Consider the following 19,247-nt stretch of genomic DNA (forward strand, 5'->3'; position numbering starts at 1 on the left):
ATTTTATTGCCTTATTTGTGGCTTTGATTTCAGTGGCTTCGATTTCAAAAAAAAGTCAGTGAAATTGGACCACAAAACGTCAATAATAAAGACCTCTACTCAATAATGACTTTTAAATGATGTTTTTTCTATTAAGAGTTTTGTTAATAATGATTATATTTCTAGCATTCCTCACTGTCAATAATAAAAACTGTAAATGCAAAAAATAACTAAAAGGAGAGGTTTAAAATGGCAGGGTAATCAACAAGTCCATAAACAAAAGAGTATCACAAGCTTAATCTTTCTTTTTCAAAACTGATGTTTATGCTACTCTATTAGTAGAAATAAATTAAAAAAGGCAAATGGAAATGTGCAAATGTAAATTAAGATTAGAAAATGAAATTGAGGGTAATTTGAGGCTTAATATGATGAAGGCATAGAAAGCAAATCTGCCACGAATTGCAATTAACAGACATAATCCTTTTTTGAAGGCCAGTACATAGGTAATCATACCACTATTGTGTATGGATATACTGTAATCAAAAGGAAGTTCTGGGAACAGAATTAAAAATTTTACTTCTAAACTCATTAGGTATCTGTGCATGAGAACTGAATGCTAATGTCTAATTGCAATTATAATTCTAAAATCTTTTTTTTGGTCTCAGCAGCTTATCTTTACGTGGAAAGTCATAAATTGGCAGCTGTATTCAGGCAAAGTTGTGTATGGACAAGTGTCAGAAAGAAATAAGACATAGTATTTTTATCCCTCTTGAAATGTTAGAAGAGGCTGTATATAGGCTGTTCTGACCATGGTTCATCTGTTACAAGAAGCAGTGAAGGAACAGTATCTATTTTCCAGCATTTCATGAGCTTCCAACATGCAGAAGATGTATTAAGCAATGAGATCAGAGACCACATGCTTAAATTGAATACAAGATTAAGAAAGAATTGGGAAACTTCTCTTTTGACTCCCATATTTGCAGCAAAGCCCCAGCGCAGCCAAAGGATTGCTTTGTGTTTGATTAGACTAAACACACAGGCTTCCCTTTAATAGACTCATGAGATATGTTAACACTGGCAAGAACATACAATTCAAAGTTATAACAAGAAGTAGTCTTGGAGGTTTACTTTTAGTTTTGTTTTTCTTCCTACAGTAGAGTAACACTTCAGTCACTATGAAACTTGAATATCTAGACTTTTCTACCTCCTCACTTTAGTGAGAACCAAACCACTTGTTTAAATGAGAACACCATAATCCATCTGAAGACAAGACCTAAACAGATTTCTTTTTTAAGTTAATATCTACTTTCCTCTTTAAAAAGCACAGTTTAAAAGTGATTAAATGTACTTTAATGTTTCTGCAGTTAAAACTCTTGCAGCCAGGAAAGCTGTTCTCATATTCCCTCATGCTCCTTGCTTAGAGCTGTCCCTTGGTTATCCAGTTCTCCAGGACACATTCATGAGAACAGTACCTGAACTTACTACCCCATGCTCACATATTCATGCCTACAACAGCCTGGGATTTTTTTTCTTGTTCACTGACTGTGAACAGCTTTTAGGATTTTATAGGGCATAAATATTTAATCTTTCTCACTTCCAAACTTTTTCAAGTTTGTGATCAACAGAGTATCCACTGTGTGAATCCTTGTTCTCATGAAGTAGTAATTCTTGTTGTCTGATAGAAAAATAATCATTTCACAGTCTGTAAAGCCCTAAGCAGTGCTGATCAAAGTCATGGTTGTTTGATGACTACAACACAGGCGCCAGCTCTTCCAATATTTAGGGAAGCCATCTGCAGGAAAAAAGACACAAATTAACCGAAAAGGAACAAGCCATGCAAGGGTTTGCCAAAGTGCTGTGTCAGCATTATTCTTTAATAGTCAAAACTAATGGGCCTGTAAACCACTGGAAAAAAACCAAACATACAACCCACAATATCCTAGTATTGTAATTCTAAAGTTACTTACATCTGAAACCTTTCACTTGAAAAATGTGAGAACAGGAAAAAGAAGTGATTTTAGCGTTATCATTAGTTCTGTGAACTGTTGATATGCAAGGGCTTTCTATAATAGGTGACTGTAGAGCCTGAGACAAGGTCAAGACTACCAATATCAAAATTGTATGGTTCTAGTATTCTTAAACAGGTTCAAGTGCTGGAATAAGTTTGGCAGATTTAGACACTATTCAAGACAACACAAGGATGAATACCTTTAGAGGACTGGATCTTGATGAAAGTAACACAGCAGAGTCAGCTTATACAGAATGTAATAGTAATAGTAAAGATAATACCCTATAATTAATGATATATGTTTCCTAACTATCTGTCCAAATGTGGTTATTCATGGGCTGTTTTGTTTTTTTTTTTATGTGGACTGGTGGATTTAGCAAAAGAATCTTTTGAAAGTTATTTCTTATCTGCTACAGAAAGTCATAAAAATGTTCTTTTAATTAATATTAGATTAAAAAGATAGGCTTCTGCATTATTTTTAGACCATATAAGTCTACATTTAAGCTTGACAACAGAAGCAACCCTTTAGAATCATAAAAAACAAACAAGCATTTTGAATATAATACATCTAGCATATTTAAAATGCCTATATGAGGATAAGACCATGCTTTCAAAGTATGTACTTTTCACCAGCTTTAAAGGGAACTTAGGGTGACTAATTCAGATGTAAACATTTACACTGGTGGAGCAAATTACTTCAGGAAGTCTTAGAACTAGTAACAGAAAGTGTTGAAACAATGCTTTGTTTCTTTTTGTCTTTGCTATGGATCCAAGCACTACTGTGATGTAATAAAATAATTATGTCCTACAACCAATTTAGTATTATACCTATTAATTCTTCTGTAGTTAAAATTTAGGACAATGCATGCAATTCAACATTTCAAAACTTCAAAACATTTAAAAAATGACAGTGCTCAAGGCCAGGTTGGACAGGGCCTTGAGCAACCTGGTCTAGTGAGAGGTGTCCCTGCCCATGGCAGGGAGGTTGGAACTGGATAATTTTACCTTCCTTTCCAACCCTAACCATTCTATGATTCTATGAAAATATGGAAGAATATGGAACTGAAGAATGAAATGGAAACTTGTGTCTCTACATAATATAAAAATTTTCCTGTGAAGGATATTCAGGACATGCTCAGTACCAGTGAAAAGTCTAAATCCATTTTGCTACTTTTTATAATGCTTCTTCTGCATGAAGAAAGTTGGAAAAGATTAATTTGCTATAGAAGTGAATCAGGAAAAGAATTTTGTCTAACAATGAAAAAAGAGTATTTATAATGACTGCTTATTCTGTCTTTGACCAATTTCTTAGGACCTAAGTATCCCCTCCTAACACAATGTTTGGTAAAATACTAAGACTAGTTTTACAGCAATGCAACCTCAGATACCATACTTGTATTTCAGAAATGTTTTTGCGTACAATGATCAAAATATGTTACAGATGAAAAAAAAAAAAAATGAAGACTTTATGATTACCCGTGTCCATTCATTAGTTTGAGGGTCATAGGCTTCCATAGTGTTCAGGTATGTTTGACCATCGTAGCCACCTACTGCATATAATTTGTCACCAAGGAGACAGACACCAACAGCATCTCGAGGCATACTCAGTGGAGCCACCATTGTCCATGTATCAGTTTTTGGATCATACCTGAGGAAAGAGAAAGGATGTCCAGATAAGTGTCAGTTCATGCTGACTTTGACCTGAATATAGTCCTTTTTCTCTGGAAAATAAAAATAATTTAGCACCCTATACAAAAATAGGCATCAGACCACTTTCACCTGCACCTTTAAGAGACAGCATTAGATATAAGTTCATTTTTTTGGAAAGAACCAAGTTCTTTCAACACATTTTCTTGTAGTCTAAACTTTATTAACTAGAAGTTGATAATACTACAGAAAGTTGTATATGTTGTTGTGGTTTAAGCCCAGCTAGTAACTTGGAACCATGCATCCACTCACTCACTCACTCCTCCTCTTGTTCTCCCTAGCTCCCAGCAAGATGGGGAGGAGAACTGAAAGAACGTAAATCCCATGGGTTGAGATAAGAGCAGTCCAGTAACAGAGGTGTAATACAAAACTACTACTACTACCACCACCAATAATAATAATTATGAGGGAGAAAATATAAAACTAAAAAAGAGGGGGAAAAAATGAATAATAAACACAAGTGATGCACAATACAATTGCTCAGTACCTGCCAACTGATACCCAGCCAGACCAGACCAGCAGACTGGGTCTTCCAGCTAATTCCCCCCAGTTTACATACTGGGCATGATGTGCTGTGCTATGGAATACTCCTTTGGCTAGTTTGGATCAGGTGCCCTGTCTCGTTTCCTCCCAGCTTCTTGTGCTTCTCCTCACTGGCAGAGCACAAAAATCCTTGATCACAGTAAGCACTGCTTAGCAACAACTAAAACATTGGATTATTATCAGCATTGTTCTCAGACTAAAGTTAAAAACACAGCACTGCACCAGCTATTAAGAAGGAAAGAACTGTTACAGCTGAATCCAGGACATATACATATGGTTTACAGAAAAAGGAAAACTCTAGGCTTTTGATAGACTGTATTTAATACACTGCTCCAGAAAGACTGTGGTGAAGATGTGCTAAAGCAGGGAAACTAAATACAATTGGCATATTTGGGCTTCATGTTTTTCTGGCAAAGAGGTATGCAAGGCTAAACAGAATTCTTATAACTCAATTCTGTCAGCAAAATTGAACTGCACAAGAACTTGGGTTTTTTTTGTAATTGCCAGGGAAATGTCTGAGATTTCTTACATCCTTTATTCTGCTAAAAAACCTGTACATTTCATCTCTATGATAGCTAGGTATGCCCTAAGTTCAGAAGGGTTATGATATTCTTGAAAGTGGAAAGAAAAAATCTAAAATCAAGATGAGAAGAAGGGGAAGAACTTCCTTAAGGTTTTAATAGTTGTTTTGAGCAACATCTGGAAAAGAAAACTGTTTTATAAAATCTTCCAAAATATCTCCAAAATTTTATAATTTTGAAAAAGGAACTAGTTATTTTACCTTTAAAAAAGCTATACAACAATGTAGTTTCCCAGTTTGTGAAGAGCAGACAAGCATTTTATTTTAGAGTGCTTGAATCTATAGGAAACCCTTTATAATTGCATCAATCTTAGAAGACATTAAATTAGGTATGCTAATTACTACTGAACAAGGTTCTGGCAGTAGCCTTTAAAACTCACATATCTGATCTCCTTAGATTTACATAATCTCAAAAATAAAACATTATGTCTGGTTTGACAATCTTCAAGGAGCAAAAGAATATTTGAATAAAGACCATCTTATCAGGTTGTATTAGAATGACAAAATGAGTGAAGCAGAAATTCATTTCTGAAGAAGAAAAGCAACTTAATAAAAAAAAAGTGCCCTAGATATTTACATAAAGTAAAACTTTCAGAGATATGTAAAATAGTTTACTGTGATAGACCTCAGTATCACTTGCTAGTGTTTGGTTTCCTAAATTATTCAGATTATTTTATTTTTTTAAGATGATGAAGTAATTTTGAATGTCAAAATGGACAAACTAAATCACATCCTATCCACCTTATAAATTTATCAATCACTGGGAGGGACATGAGAGGGTTTTTCATGTTTTAGTGGAGTCCAATTAATTCACACCCACTCTATGCAAGATACTAGCCTTACAAGTTTTGATTTGTTAGTCCTAGATTTTAGTCAGGGCGCTAACTGTCCGTGAAGTACATTATCTACATTTTTTGCTATCAGTGCAAAAATACCTAACAAGGAAGAATATATAATGACATTCAGATATCAGTGCACGAAATAGTTTGAGTGGTATATTTCGTTGTTACAGTCTTCCCTGAGAAACACAAATGTGATTGTGGTTTGTCTTCAACACCAGAAGGTTTTTCTGCTCAGAGACCAAAAAAATGAAAGAAAAGCTCCCTTACAAGGACCAATAATCAAAAGTAGCTGGAAAGATTTCATACTTATTAATATTGTACCTAGTAGTTTTAATGTAAATTTATTTCATTGAAAATTCTGGTCATTGTTCCTTGTAAATAGAAGCCCATGAGAACAGGCCCTGAAGTACAGGCACCTTAGGATTTTTCTGCTGAGTTTTACATCTGTTGGAGATGAGAAGTAAAGTACTTTTCAGTATGTGATCTTTGCGTACATAAAGAAGAGATGGGAATGAGTTTAAGACTGAGCAAAATCATACAAGAATTTTGGATTACATACTGGGTAAATAGTAAATGGCAAGCCAGACATTTAAAGATTAAACCCCTCAGAAAAGAAATATACAAATCTCTCCTAGCACCCGTTTTTACTTCTACATAAAGATAAACCAACTGCTCAAACATATCTACTTTAAATTTTCCAAACTGTATATATTTGGAGACTGTATTTTCCTTTTTCTATTTTAAAGCATACAGAAATAGAAAAGAGTCAAACCTTAATTAAACATTTGAAGAATACCTTCAAACTGAATGCTATAAACACTCCAACTGTGCCCTACTACTTTAACAGATATTCTTGAATTTGCAGAGTATCCACCTGCAAAATTCAGGATACTGTAAATGCAGTGTGTTAAGGCTTATATCAACACATCAGGAAGTGGTAGCATTGCTAAAGGGAGCGATGTCAGGTACCTTAAATATAAATCACTTAAGCAGTTCTGTATTACTTCCTTTTTCAGTTATGTTTTTAGAGTTACAAAATACAACTGGACAAAATTTTGCGTTACAAAATTAATCCAGTGCTGATTTTGTTATCTCTGCAGTTTAGTTTATGGCTCTGCATCATGCTTTAAAAATAAAATTTCTTAAATGAGGTGTGAGAAGAGTGGATTTTTGTGTCCATGATAATATCTAATGCTACTGTGAAAAAAAGGAAAAAATAAATAACCTTCGAAGAAATTGTCTTCTACAAACATCTGTGGAATCTTTCAAATATATAATAATTTGGCATTTCTTGAGTAAAAACATCTGTTTAATTTAACCATCACTTAGCTAAGAGGGTGATGTTACTGGACATTATTTTGTATTTTAAAAAATACATGTATAGTTAGGTACCTTTCTACATAGTCCAGCAGTCGGGAACAATGGTTAGAAGCAGGAGCATCATGGCCTCCAACTGCATAAAGAAAGCCTTCACATGTTGCTACTCCTACACCTCCTCTTCTCTTACACATAGGAGCACACATATTCCATTTATTTGTGTGAGGGTCATAATATTCCATTGAACTCAAACACGAACTTCCATCCCGACCTCCAACTGAATATAGCCTAAGAAAGTCCACACAAACAATAACGTTAATGAAACAAGATCTCAGAACTGTTGAAACAAAACCAAGAAGAATCTGGGGTTTTATCTGACATCAGCAAACAGGAAAAAAAAAAAAAATCTCTCAAAAATCATATGAATTTCATACGATCAGCAAGCATAGATGACTTTTAATATTATTCACACATTCATATACTACTTAGTCCTTTGCCCACATGACTAGAAAGGAAGATATATTCTTTCTGGTACTGGATATTTTCATTCTTTGATTACAGCATATACTGCCAAGAGTCCCATAAGGGATATATGTATTCGTGTCTATAGATCATGTAAGCAGGGTTGCGTCCTAACTGCTCATCATCTGTGAGGAGGAAGTGTAAATGCTAATTTATAATGGGTAATCCAGACAAACAAGAAATATGCAATCCATTTATTATTGTTTCTCCGTTTTTATCATGCATCAAAATAGTGGGAATTAGTCTGACAACTCCTGCTTATCTTGTGTAATTCCTTAATGCTGAACACATTCACAGGCTCCAAATTGTCCCTTCTTAAAAAAAAAAAAAAAAAAAAAGGGAAAAATAAAGAAACACTTCTTTGTATGCAATTTGGCTTTGTATGATAAAGTAAAACCCATATGGATAACTGTACTCAGTGTTTGATCTATTCCACATAGAAAACTATGAATGGGACACTCGTGTCCAGAATTAACACTAACTTTAACATGCCTACTCAGAAAGCAAGAAAATGATACCCACCCCCCCCACCCCCCACCCCCCAGGTACTTCATATATTATGAGTTCTGTAAGGAAGTCAAGAAAAACTTCCGAAACTATTTTGAATTCAAAATGGCTAAACTGTGGTGTAACAAAAAAACTGTTTTGTTTAATTATCTGCAGGTAATAAATTTGTTTTCTTCCCTTATAATCGTTCCCAGGAGGAAATAGTTCTAACTGTTCTTTCCCACTATTACCATGCTACGTTCATTTCCTAAATGAATCCTTTTGCAGTCTGATGCCTTTTCACCAGTGCCTGGAGATTAACTAAGAAAAGCACAAGCTATTTTAAAATCCAACCACTGAGCAATTTAGGATGCAAAAGCTGTCTGTGTGAAACAATTATTCATTTGAAAGCTTTTACTGTCCTTTTCACAGCTATTTAAGTGTGCATTTGCCATTAAGTTTCACTGGCATGGATGCTGATGAATAATGAAGTACTGTACTACCACTAAATATGTCACTGAAGCTGTAGAGCATTTTGATACTACCTGACTGACATACTAGTGCTCTGACTAAAGCAGCCAAGAGAACCCATACTCCCCCATGAGAGATGCTCAAGTAAATATGCTTTTTTTGCAGCTATTTCTGTGGATACAGCCCTAAGGTATTTACCTTTCTGTATGATTATCAGATATCCACAGGTAGGATTCAATTTGAGATTAAGAAACCTACATGTAAGTGTTAATATGCAGGTGTCTGCTGTGTCTAAATTGCTGTTATGCTCGGGATAGTCAGCTGAGTCCAAAGAACAGCCATATCTTCTACTTCAGCAGAGAATTAGAACTGCAGAACAGTACCAAAAAAAAGTTAAACTAGTGATGCAAAAGTATTTACTTTAACATAAACATAAATATAAGCTTTTATATGTAGTTTTTTTTGAAGGATGCTATCCTTATTTTCAAAGATGGGACTTGATTCAGCTGCCCACAGACAGTGATTAAAAGTTATTTGTGATGTCAAGAGTACAGTGGCATTCTCTGTAGGCTGGTATATTTCACAAAGACTACACAGGAGAAACATGCGTAATTACTGGAGGCTTCCCTGATGCAATTCAAATGTCAGTAGTCTATTACTTGTAGATAAATGATCCCTAAAAGTGAATATCATGGTTAACAACCCTGAGAATTCCAGATAGAATTCAAGCGCCTAAACACTTAACACAATTTTTAAAAATGCAAAAAAAACCCCACACTTCTGAAGAGTTCAGTGTGAATAATCATAATCATGATGATACTGAGTTGGGGAAGTGGACACTTTGGAAAGCCATCCTGCAGGAAGACCTGGATAGGCTGGAAGAGTGGGCTAACAAGAAACAGGATATGCAACAAGCACAAGAGTTAGGTCTTGTGCATGGGTACACACAATCCTAGAGTGCAGCACAGGCTGGGACCTACCCGGCTGGGGAGCAGCTCTGTGGAAAGCGACCTGGGGGTCCTGATGGACAATAAGCTCAGCATGAGTGAGAGCATACAGCTGCAGCAAAAAAATCCAACAGGTTTCTATCTTACATCAACAAGGCTGTCACCAGCAGGGATAAAGAAACCATTATCCCACTCTACTCAGCACTTGTAAGGCCACATCTGGAGTACTGTGTTCAGTTTTGGTCCCTACCATACAGAAAAGATGTGGACAGGATGAAGAGTATCCAGAGAAGGGCTGCAAAGATGATGCAAGGACTGGGAAGCCTGCCTTATGTGCAAAGGCTGAGAGAACGGGGTTTGTTCAGCCTTGAGTGAAGAAAGCTTTGTGGAGACCTTATCATCATGTTCCAGTATTTAAAGGGTAGCTACAAAGAAGATGAAGATTTCCTTTTTGGAAGGAGTCACATGGGAAAGATGAGGGGTAATGGATACAAATTACTACAGGGAGATGCTATTTGGACGCTAGAGGTAAATTTTCACAATGTTAACAATCAGCCATTGGATTAATCTCCTAGGGAAATGGTGGATTCCCCAGTGCTGGACACAAGGTTCAGCTGAACAGGGTGCTGAGAGATCTAGTCTATGTAATGCTTTTCCTGGAAAAGTTGGACCAGATGCTCTTTGAGGTCCATTTCAACCTGGTACTCTATGTTTCTATGTGTTTTCCCTAGCCTAAACACCCACTATTTTATTTTTTCCTGGCATGAAAAGTTTTCACCTATTCCACTGTCTTTCAACTGAAATAATTCTGTAAGATATTCCCACATTTAAAATGAAGCACACTTTTTCATTCCTCTATCACAATTGAGACAGCTTGTAAATTATAGCTAAAGGCATTTGTGAGTTGCTGACAAAGAGACAGCAATTGCTGCTTAAAAATGATAAAAGTTCCAGTCAGCAATTGGGATCACCTAGTTTTTGTTAAAACAATCCATGTTATTGAAAGCAAACCAAAATTAATTCCCAATATCACATTTTGGAACTATCATTTTAGAGTTTATTTTGTATCTTTGCAAGGAATAGATCATAAGACAAACACTGAAATTTAATTTCACAACGGTCTAATGCTGACAAAGAAAAGTTAGAAATTGAGTAATTGCTTTAAAGCTCTGGTTGTGGATAAGCCTGATCACCTCTGACAGGAATTGCTTCCCCTTTTCATTCAAATTTCCTAATTTCCTAATCCATAGACCCAAAGGTCCAAAATGCAGAACAACTCTACAACCACTATTGAATATTCAGACTACTGTTCAGCTAATCAAAACTTTAAGAATATTTAATATTTATAATTCTTACTTCCTCCTTAGTGCTCAGCGTCCTATTTTATTAGATAACTTCAAACAAATCATTTTTTGCAGCTTAGTCTTGGTAACAGTTTATAGTAAAATTTTCTATAGGGAGAAGTATAATGTATTTCTCTAAGAAAAAGCCTGAAAACCTGTCATTACTGATTACAGATTGTCCACCAATTGCAAGGGCTACACTTATGCCTCTTAACTATGTTAAGTTCTATCATTTCAGTTACCAGATGCCACCTCTGCTCTGGATGATTTGTTGAAAATACTTGTAAGTAAGCTTTCATCTTAATGTGCTTTCAGAATTCAGAGATGAAGGATAATCCACTGAGTTTGAATTAAGCAAAATCAAGTCCCTCAAATTTTTCTTTGTTAGTTTCACATTTTTAATTTATAAGGCTATTTTAGTAATTTTACATTAGTAGTACTTCATTTAGCATCAAATCCAGCTCATTTTTTTTTCTATTTCTTCCAGATTATTGGTGTCTGTAGACTTCTTGTAATGTCTCTTAATAGTTTTTGAGTACCTACAGCAGTGTAAGATTTATTTTCAGCACTGCATGATTAAAAAGAAAGCTTGAGAAATAGTCACAATCATGATCATGTAGCAGTCATATTTTATTTCTGAGTTGGGAATATTAGTTAACTGAACTGAACCTCATTGTGTATCCCACCAAAACTGTTGGGATTTCTATTATAATTATCACTCACTATTTAGAGTGGAAGATTGACAAGAAAGCATCCAGTACTGAGTACTTTTATCTCCACTGATCACAGTGAAAATTTTGCCTGTGGAGATGTTATAGAATTCTATTCCCCAGTGGTCTATACTTCATTTTATTCAGCCACTGAGTGCAGATGTGAATTTAGAAGAAACTCAGTCTCCTCTAAGCTGGAAATCTGCAGGCTTTCATCACTTCTTTTTGTATTAAGATGATAAATATTAATAAACATTTATAAATATACATACAAATATATGCATAAAATGGCTAGAAAATGCAGTAGCGGTTACAAGGTAGGGGATGTTAGGAGAAATCTGATCCAAATTACCGGATGCAAAAGAATTTTTCTCAGTTCTATCACTACAAACCTTTGATAACTAATCAGAAAATCCATTTTTAAATTCAGTTTGACAAGTCAACCTCAAAAGACCAGGTTATCTTTGATGTGAGGTAGTATTGCTTGAATCACGCCTTTGCTGCATTTCTTAACAAGGTTTTACCTTCCAAAATTCTTTCAATGTGAATATCAAAGACTATACCCAGTCTTTTGCTTAGGATCCTTTGTGCCCTTTTCTGCCTTTTCAGTATGTGTGAAAGAGTGTAAGAATTACTCTAGCACAAAGGATATCTCCCTGGTAGAAGTGAGGGGAAGGCAATTTCATTAGTGCTGAACTTCTGTACTGCTCAATCAGTCCACTCCTGATCTAGGAATCAGATTATAGGACAGGAAAGATAGCAATCCATGTTCACTGCTAAAAGTTAAAGAATAATTTTCTGAATGGAAAGCATTAATGATATCCTGTTTCTGTGTATAAATTTTGAATGGTATTTCATGCATTTGGTTCAGTAGCTGACTAAGTTAGAAATACATATATTCTAAAAAAAATAAAGATAAAACAAATTATAGAGTAAGAGTAAGTTCCTGCAATTAAAGAAAGAGTAACTACTGACAGAAAATGCCAGGGAACGGGGCGGGGGAGAAAGAAGAGTTAGAAATTATAGTTTCCTAATACAAAGAACCTGTTTCAAATCAAAATTATCTAATCTAATCAAAATCTAATCAAAATTATACAGGCTACATTACCTCTGCAAGACCAGTGACTGGATGCAGACTTCACCACTTAAAAATGTTCATGACTTTATCAGATTATAATTTCGTTAAGGCAAAATAGTCTTTGTAAGTTAATCATTTACTACAGCATGAGTTTAAGGCCCTTTGTTTGCTTTCTGATTTATCAAAAAAGATACATTGACTGTCAGTAAATGAGAATTTATTGAATTCATAGAATCATAGAATCATAGAATAGTTAGGGTTGGAAAGGACCTTAAGATCATCTAGTTCCACCCCCCTGCCATTGGCAGGGACACCTCACACTAAGCCATGTCACCCAACAAAAGCACAAAATTACTTTGTGCTACACTGAGCAAATGTATTTACATATTCATCTTTTTTTAAGTTTCATAATTTTAGACCATACAGATGTTCCATTTTGTTCTGTCTCAGTATCCATTTATTAAGGAACTGTGTCTAAAATGTTAAAAAAAAGTGACACCTTTTCGAGTTTCTAAAGTTAAGGAAGAATATTCTCAACATTTGTCCCTTTTTTCCTATAGCAGGAGGCAGAATAATTGCCTCTGTAAGAAAAGAGCTTGATCAAAAGCAGCAGTTAATAAACAGCACATGTATAAAACATCAGTGGTGTCAAAACTGTCCTAAAAGAACCTGAAATAGCTTCTACAGGATTTAAATTAAGCTGTAAGTTTATTTATAGGACAAATTACATATGGAGTAAAATATAGTAAGAACAGAGACAAGATTTAAAGATTTTCTACAAAAACATTCTAAGGCTAATAACTTGTGAGCTAGTCTTTGAAATAAGTTTGTCATTCTTCCCACTGCCAAAGGGTTTTATAAAATTAGTTACAGTTATAAAATACATAATAAGTAATTAATATAATAATAAGTCAAATTTCATTATACTCTTTAGTTGGGTAGATAATGAAATATCTGTTATGGAAACAGTCATGTGAATGCTGTATTTCAGTATCAGGCAAAATACCTGTATCATTCAGAAAATCATAGAACGGTTAGGGTTGGAAAGGATGATAAGATGACCTAGTTCCAACCCCCCTGCCATGAGTCAAGCACGCCTCACACTAGACCATGCCACCCAAGGCTCTGTCCAACCTGGCCTTGAACACTGCCAGGGATGGAGCAGTTACTTCTCTGAGCAACCTGTACCAGTGCTTCACCACCCTCACAGTAAAGAATTTCTTCCTTATATCTAACCTAAATCTCCTGTTTAAGTTTGAACCCTTGTCCTATCACTACAGTCCCTGAGGAAGAGTCCCTCTCCCTTTCAGATACTGGAAGGCTGCTATGAGGTCTCCAAGCAGCCTTCTCTTCTCCAGGTTTAACAGCCCCAATTTCCTCAGCCTGTCCTCCTATAGGAGTTGCTTTAGCCCCCTTATCAGACCAATACCAATTTATAAGTATTTGTTTGTAGTCAGTGAGAGGACTGTGGGCAGAAACCAAGAGGTATGAAAGATACTCTCTCTCTTTACATGACTATGATTATGTATGCCAAGTATCATATTTTTCTTAGTTCAAATGGATTGGTAAAAGAATAATTGAATCATCAATAAGTCACAAAAACAAACCCTCAAGCGAAAAATGTCATAAAAAAACCCTGCTCTGATGGGAGATATTATTGTTTCAGGCATACTTTCTTATCTAGTTAGCCTGGCATGAAATTTTGTAGTGTTACTTCAGCTTTAAAAATCACAATTACAGCATATAAATACTTCATTTATCTAATAATACTGAGCCAGTTCCCTAGCTTTTACTCAAGTATGAAAATTATCAGTGCATTACAATTATATGGATGACTTGAAAAGAAGTCTTAGACCAGATCATTTAGTCTGTGACCTTCACAATGAACAAATCCTTCTCAATTCAATGATTTCAACCAGTAATGAAATATTCAGCTGAAGTTGGTCCACTGAGTCAAAAGACATTTCCTTTTACCTCAATATTAGTTATTAAGAAGGTAATCAAGTTTCAAATTAGGAAAATAGAAATATCAGTTAACAGTGAAAATTGCTTCCTTCAGGTCCCAGCATATAAATACTAAATACTCTTTGAGACATGCTGGGATTCTTATTTTTCATCTCACATTAAATATAGTAATTAAAACCCAGGCTTTCAGAATAATTCAGAATGTGGGGTGCTAATATCTTTTGCTGTTTTGACTGCAAAACATGAGAGATAAGACAGTGATACATGAATGCTTTTTAAAAGTCTCTGGTTAATTCAGGGAGCTGCATTATTTAAAAATTGGCTGAGAATCTTTCTAGCTGTTATCCACACTGCCTCCCACTGTCTAGATTGGTATATATGTTACATTTAAAAATTTAGGTTAGACGGAGTGACCCGATTGTCTTTGGCTGTCAGGTATTAGGACAGAGTAAGGTAATGAACTGTTTGCTTGGTCAGAAGTACCCTTACATGCCCACATTAATGCATACCATACCATGTTATGTTCATCATCTATATGGAATTTGTGGTTCATTACAAAAAATAGAAAAAAAAAGAAATATGTAGTAGGGAGAAAATGTTTCTTATTATAAAAAGTGAATGGCAGACCTTACAGTAAATGCTAGATATATATCAGTCAACAGTCAGCTAGTCCAACAGCCTTTTTGTGTGGGTGATGAATGAAGAAAAGAGCATGGTGGAGCTAACACACTAAAAGATGTAGATGTGCTGTAAACATGTGAAACAGAAATGTGGCCTAAGCATCTGGAAGTCTGACCATGGTGCATCAAGATAAAACAGGCTCAAGTTCTCACCCTGCCATGCAGCTATGTGTTTAGCATCTCCACATTTACTTTCACTTTGGTTCTAAAGAGCAATACATCCTAGCTGAATATGCTTTTGCCTTGGACTGTAGGAAAAATACTGCATTTACTGTAAAGTTTCATGATTTTTCATTGTTCTCTTAGAAAAGTCACATACATTTACCTAACCTATACCTGTTCTAGCCATTTTTAAGTCTAGCCTAGACACATAAAATGAGCTAAAACCATACAGAAACTCCTGTTTTACAGGCTGGATCCAAAATATCAAGTCTTGCTTGAAAGAAGGAATATTATACATATTGAATTGAACTGCACATTCACTCAGCTTCATGGGATCCCCAAATAGTAAATATGAATTTGTGTGCAAAAGCACAAAAGATCAGACAGGGCACTGAATTAGTAATAAGCTTTAATGATTCTGCTGAAAGAAAATGCCAGAGATAGTTTATTATATGATGTATGAAAGGCAAAGAAGCAGAACTCCTGGAGGAGGTTGTAATCAGCCACTCAATTGAGTTTTGTAAGTGGTTATATGAATGTAATACATTGCTAATTCTCTTGTGCCAAACATTGAACTGCTTTAAGGACTTTGTGGAATTATTAATCTATGCCTCTCTGAGGTCAGTACACAGCAAATATATTCCTGAGTGACTAACTAGAAGACAATTCTGAGACCCTTTTGTGTGCATGCACAAATTTGGTTTGAATTTGCTGTTTTTCTGAAACAACCTAAACTTTCTGATGTTCACTTTTCAATAATCCATGACACTTGCAAGGGACATATTAAACTAAAGCAACCGCTATTTAACGCAGGCATATTGATCTAAATAACACAAGTTTAATTCCAGCTTAATCTCATTAAATGACCTGAAAACAAAACATTCCCCTGCACATATGTCAGCATCTTTATTGACCAGGTCTCTGTGTTTCCCATTCAAAAAGAAAAAGAAAATAGCTGCAAAATTACTGCTAAGACAGTAATCCAGTTTATGGAAATCTATTTCTAAATGAATGCAGCTATTGCAAAACTGATGGAACTGACGGAATATAACTGAACATAAACATATAAAAATAAATTTTTTAATATACATGTTATTAAAGTGTCTCCACCTAACAAATTAAATTCAAAATGAAACAAATGAGTTTGCATGGGTGTGAAGGGACAAAATACTAAATACCTATATACATATGTATCCAAAAGACAATCACTGGTACACTCTGTTTCTACGAATTCTTAAGCAGAATTGGGAGAATGTAGAAGCCATTCTAAATTCTATCTAGTCAAGTGACAGACAAAATCTGATACCAACTGACAATACATAATTTGTGTTGCTTTTCTTTGGTATGACAGGCATTTTTGATAGCCGTGTGACCCCTTATTTGAACTCTGAACTTCCAGTTAAACTTTCTTCAATATGCATGACCAGCATTAAACAGTGTTCATAAATATTTCCCCAATGAAAAAAATTTTCTTTATTCTTCAGTTGCATTTCCTTTTTTCACAGATTTCTTCTAGTGTTTTTGTCTGTATTAACAAGATACACATCCTTTTTTCCTCTCTTCTGCCACTTACTACCATGCATTTTCTTCTAAGAAAAGGAATATGAGTGAGCTTTAAAAACATGAGTAAGCATAGAAAGAAACAATACGTTAAGAACTAATGAGAAGTTACTTGCAAATTAATAAACTCAGAGCCAAAAGAGATCAGAATCTAAGTTTTTTTATTTCCACCATAAGCTTATACAAAAAATACAATTTTCATCCAAATTTCTGGGAAAAGGTATCATTAGTTTTTTCTGCTTAAAATGGCTTTAACTGGAAAATCAAAGAAGCAGACTATAGAGGTATGGAAGATCACAAATGGAATATTTTTTAGTGTTAAAAAAATAAAAGAAAGACTATATTATTTCAAGCATTAAAGAAGCTCACATTTGAGATATTTAGCATACAGTACCTGTTTTATGCGAAGTGCCCAAAGCATGTGGGAGATACACACAGATAATATTTTCTAACTCTCTCACTTCAAATATAGTTCAACCCTGATGCAATTTATTTATTTAATTATTTAATTCAGTGGAGAAGAAAAGAAACATATGGAATAACCAGGAAAAAACTCCTCAGATCTTCCATACTAAAGTAGTTTCTCCATTACTTGTTTCTCTTTGAGGCATCCATTTCTAATACCCTTAACATTTATTAAAAAAAAATCCATAATTTCTTGGCTATTTCAAAGCAAAAAGCTCAGATGAGAAATGCAGCATGTGTCAGCTCTGTGGAACAGCAGTGCAGTAAGTATAGCACCAGAGTTGAAAGTTTCACTCCTTACATATGTTTCCAAGTGTCAGTCCTTGGTATATGGGACATTTTAAAAATTTGGTTATTTGGATTAAAAAGAGTAAAAAACAGTAATATCTTTGCCATTTGCTTCATTGAACCCACTACTTTTCAGGTTTTAGCGGTGTCAGTTCTGCCTTTGTGAGAGAGTTAACATCTCCTTTCATTTAAAAGTGTTCATGTAAGTCATTCAAAATTCAATTGAACATCTATCAACCAAGAAGCATTGATAAATACATGATCAGCTGAGTAAAAGAAACATACCTGGAATGTATATACATAATCATATGCAGCTCCTCATAATTTTAGATCTATATTTGCAGGATTATTTCTCTAGATCTCGTCTCTGCTAGTTTGCTGCATGGCTCATGCACTATTGAAACAAGATTCTTTTAGAGTAACAGCATTATTAAAGCATCTTAGTCCATTTCATCTACTCTGGAACATTTCAATGGCACTGTGATTTAGTAAGAAAAAGCAGTGGCAATTAAGCTTCAGTGGTTTGCAGATGCTTTCACAACATAAAACTAACTTCTAATGTCACAGATGAGAAGTAGATCATCTGCGTATATGATACCATGAATTAAACAATGCAATATTAATAATGAATGCATCCTATAAAGCTTATTTTAATCCCAAGTTACTCTGCAAATAAGACACAAGTATAATATGGCAAAGTCGTAAAATTAGTTAGCACTTTTAAAGCCTGTAGTTTTAATTAATTTCAGATTCAATTTAAAAAAAAAGATATCAGTGTATTGTTGTAACAATAGGATTATGGGCACTTTGTCAGGCCTCCTGCTGCTGCTACAGACAGATACACAATCTCCTACTACCTAGGTCTAGTAACAGCTGTTTGTGGGCTACATTAAGCTCCTTGCTTGACTTTTATATTCAGTGATTCTTACAGTCAGTGGAAAGAATTTGACAATCCCAGAAATCAATTCTGCCTATTTATCTCAAGCCTGTATCTTAGGAGTGATAAGCACCATCTAATAGAGAGGATTTTTTTTTTTTTTTTTTTTTTTTTTAGCCAACTATGTAATGAAAACTTGATGATCTGAAACTGGAAGAGATAGGGTGGGTAAAATTTAGTAGGTTGTTGAATTGCATAACATATTCTACCAGGAAACCCTATAGCCTTATTGAATCCTTTTTCCCCCCTATATATTTTTTTATCTTAAGTTTTATCAAATATTTTTTTTAATGTCCTCAACATTTAGTCTATCATTCCATCCCACATCTGCGGCTTTTTCTGATCCATTCCTTCTTGCTGTTCAACAGCAATACAGTATGAGGAAAATGCTATTCCAGAAATTTGCTAAGGGATTCTTCACTGACTGCCCTTTATTTATGTTCAGTTGTCCACAGTGGGATTCATATTCCCCTCTTAAACATCAAAACCACAGAAGCCAGAATCTGGGATAGAGTCCTTACTTTTCCTATATAGTTAGGAGAGAAAAATGGGCACTTAGCACAGTTCATGCTGTCCTAACATATATGTCTAAAATAAGTAAGACAAATGCTTTCCAAAAGTAGATATTTCTTCCATTGACCATAAGGTGAGTTTAGG

At 34.8% G+C, this 19,247-nt stretch overlaps 1 protein-coding gene across 1 annotated transcript in view; it reads right to left on the reverse strand.

Annotated features, from left to right (window-relative positions):
- Window positions 1-986: 986 nt before the first annotated feature.
- Window positions 987-19,247, reverse strand: part of KLHL1 (kelch like family member 1) — a 204,914-nt gene continuing 186,653 nt past the window's right edge. Inside the window, exons 9-11 of the mRNA XM_057424079.1 lie at window positions 7,052-7,264; window positions 3,464-3,635; window positions 987-1,771 (exon numbers count right to left, since the gene is read on the reverse strand). Of these exons, the coding sequence (XP_057280062.1) occupies window positions 1,712-1,771; window positions 3,464-3,635; window positions 7,052-7,264 (445 nt within the window). The 3' untranslated portion in view covers window positions 987-1,711. The remainder of the gene's footprint in view (window positions 1,772-3,463; window positions 3,636-7,051; window positions 7,265-19,247) is intronic.

The sequence above is a fragment of the Pezoporus wallicus genome, unplaced genomic scaffold (assembly GCF_028554395.1).
Source record: "Pezoporus wallicus isolate ANWC-B61680 ecotype Strahan unplaced genomic scaffold, APGP_CSIRO_Pwel_v1 contig_16, whole genome shotgun sequence".
In the NCBI taxonomy this organism is placed as follows: Eukaryota; Metazoa; Chordata; class Aves; order Psittaciformes; family Psittacidae; genus Pezoporus; species Pezoporus wallicus.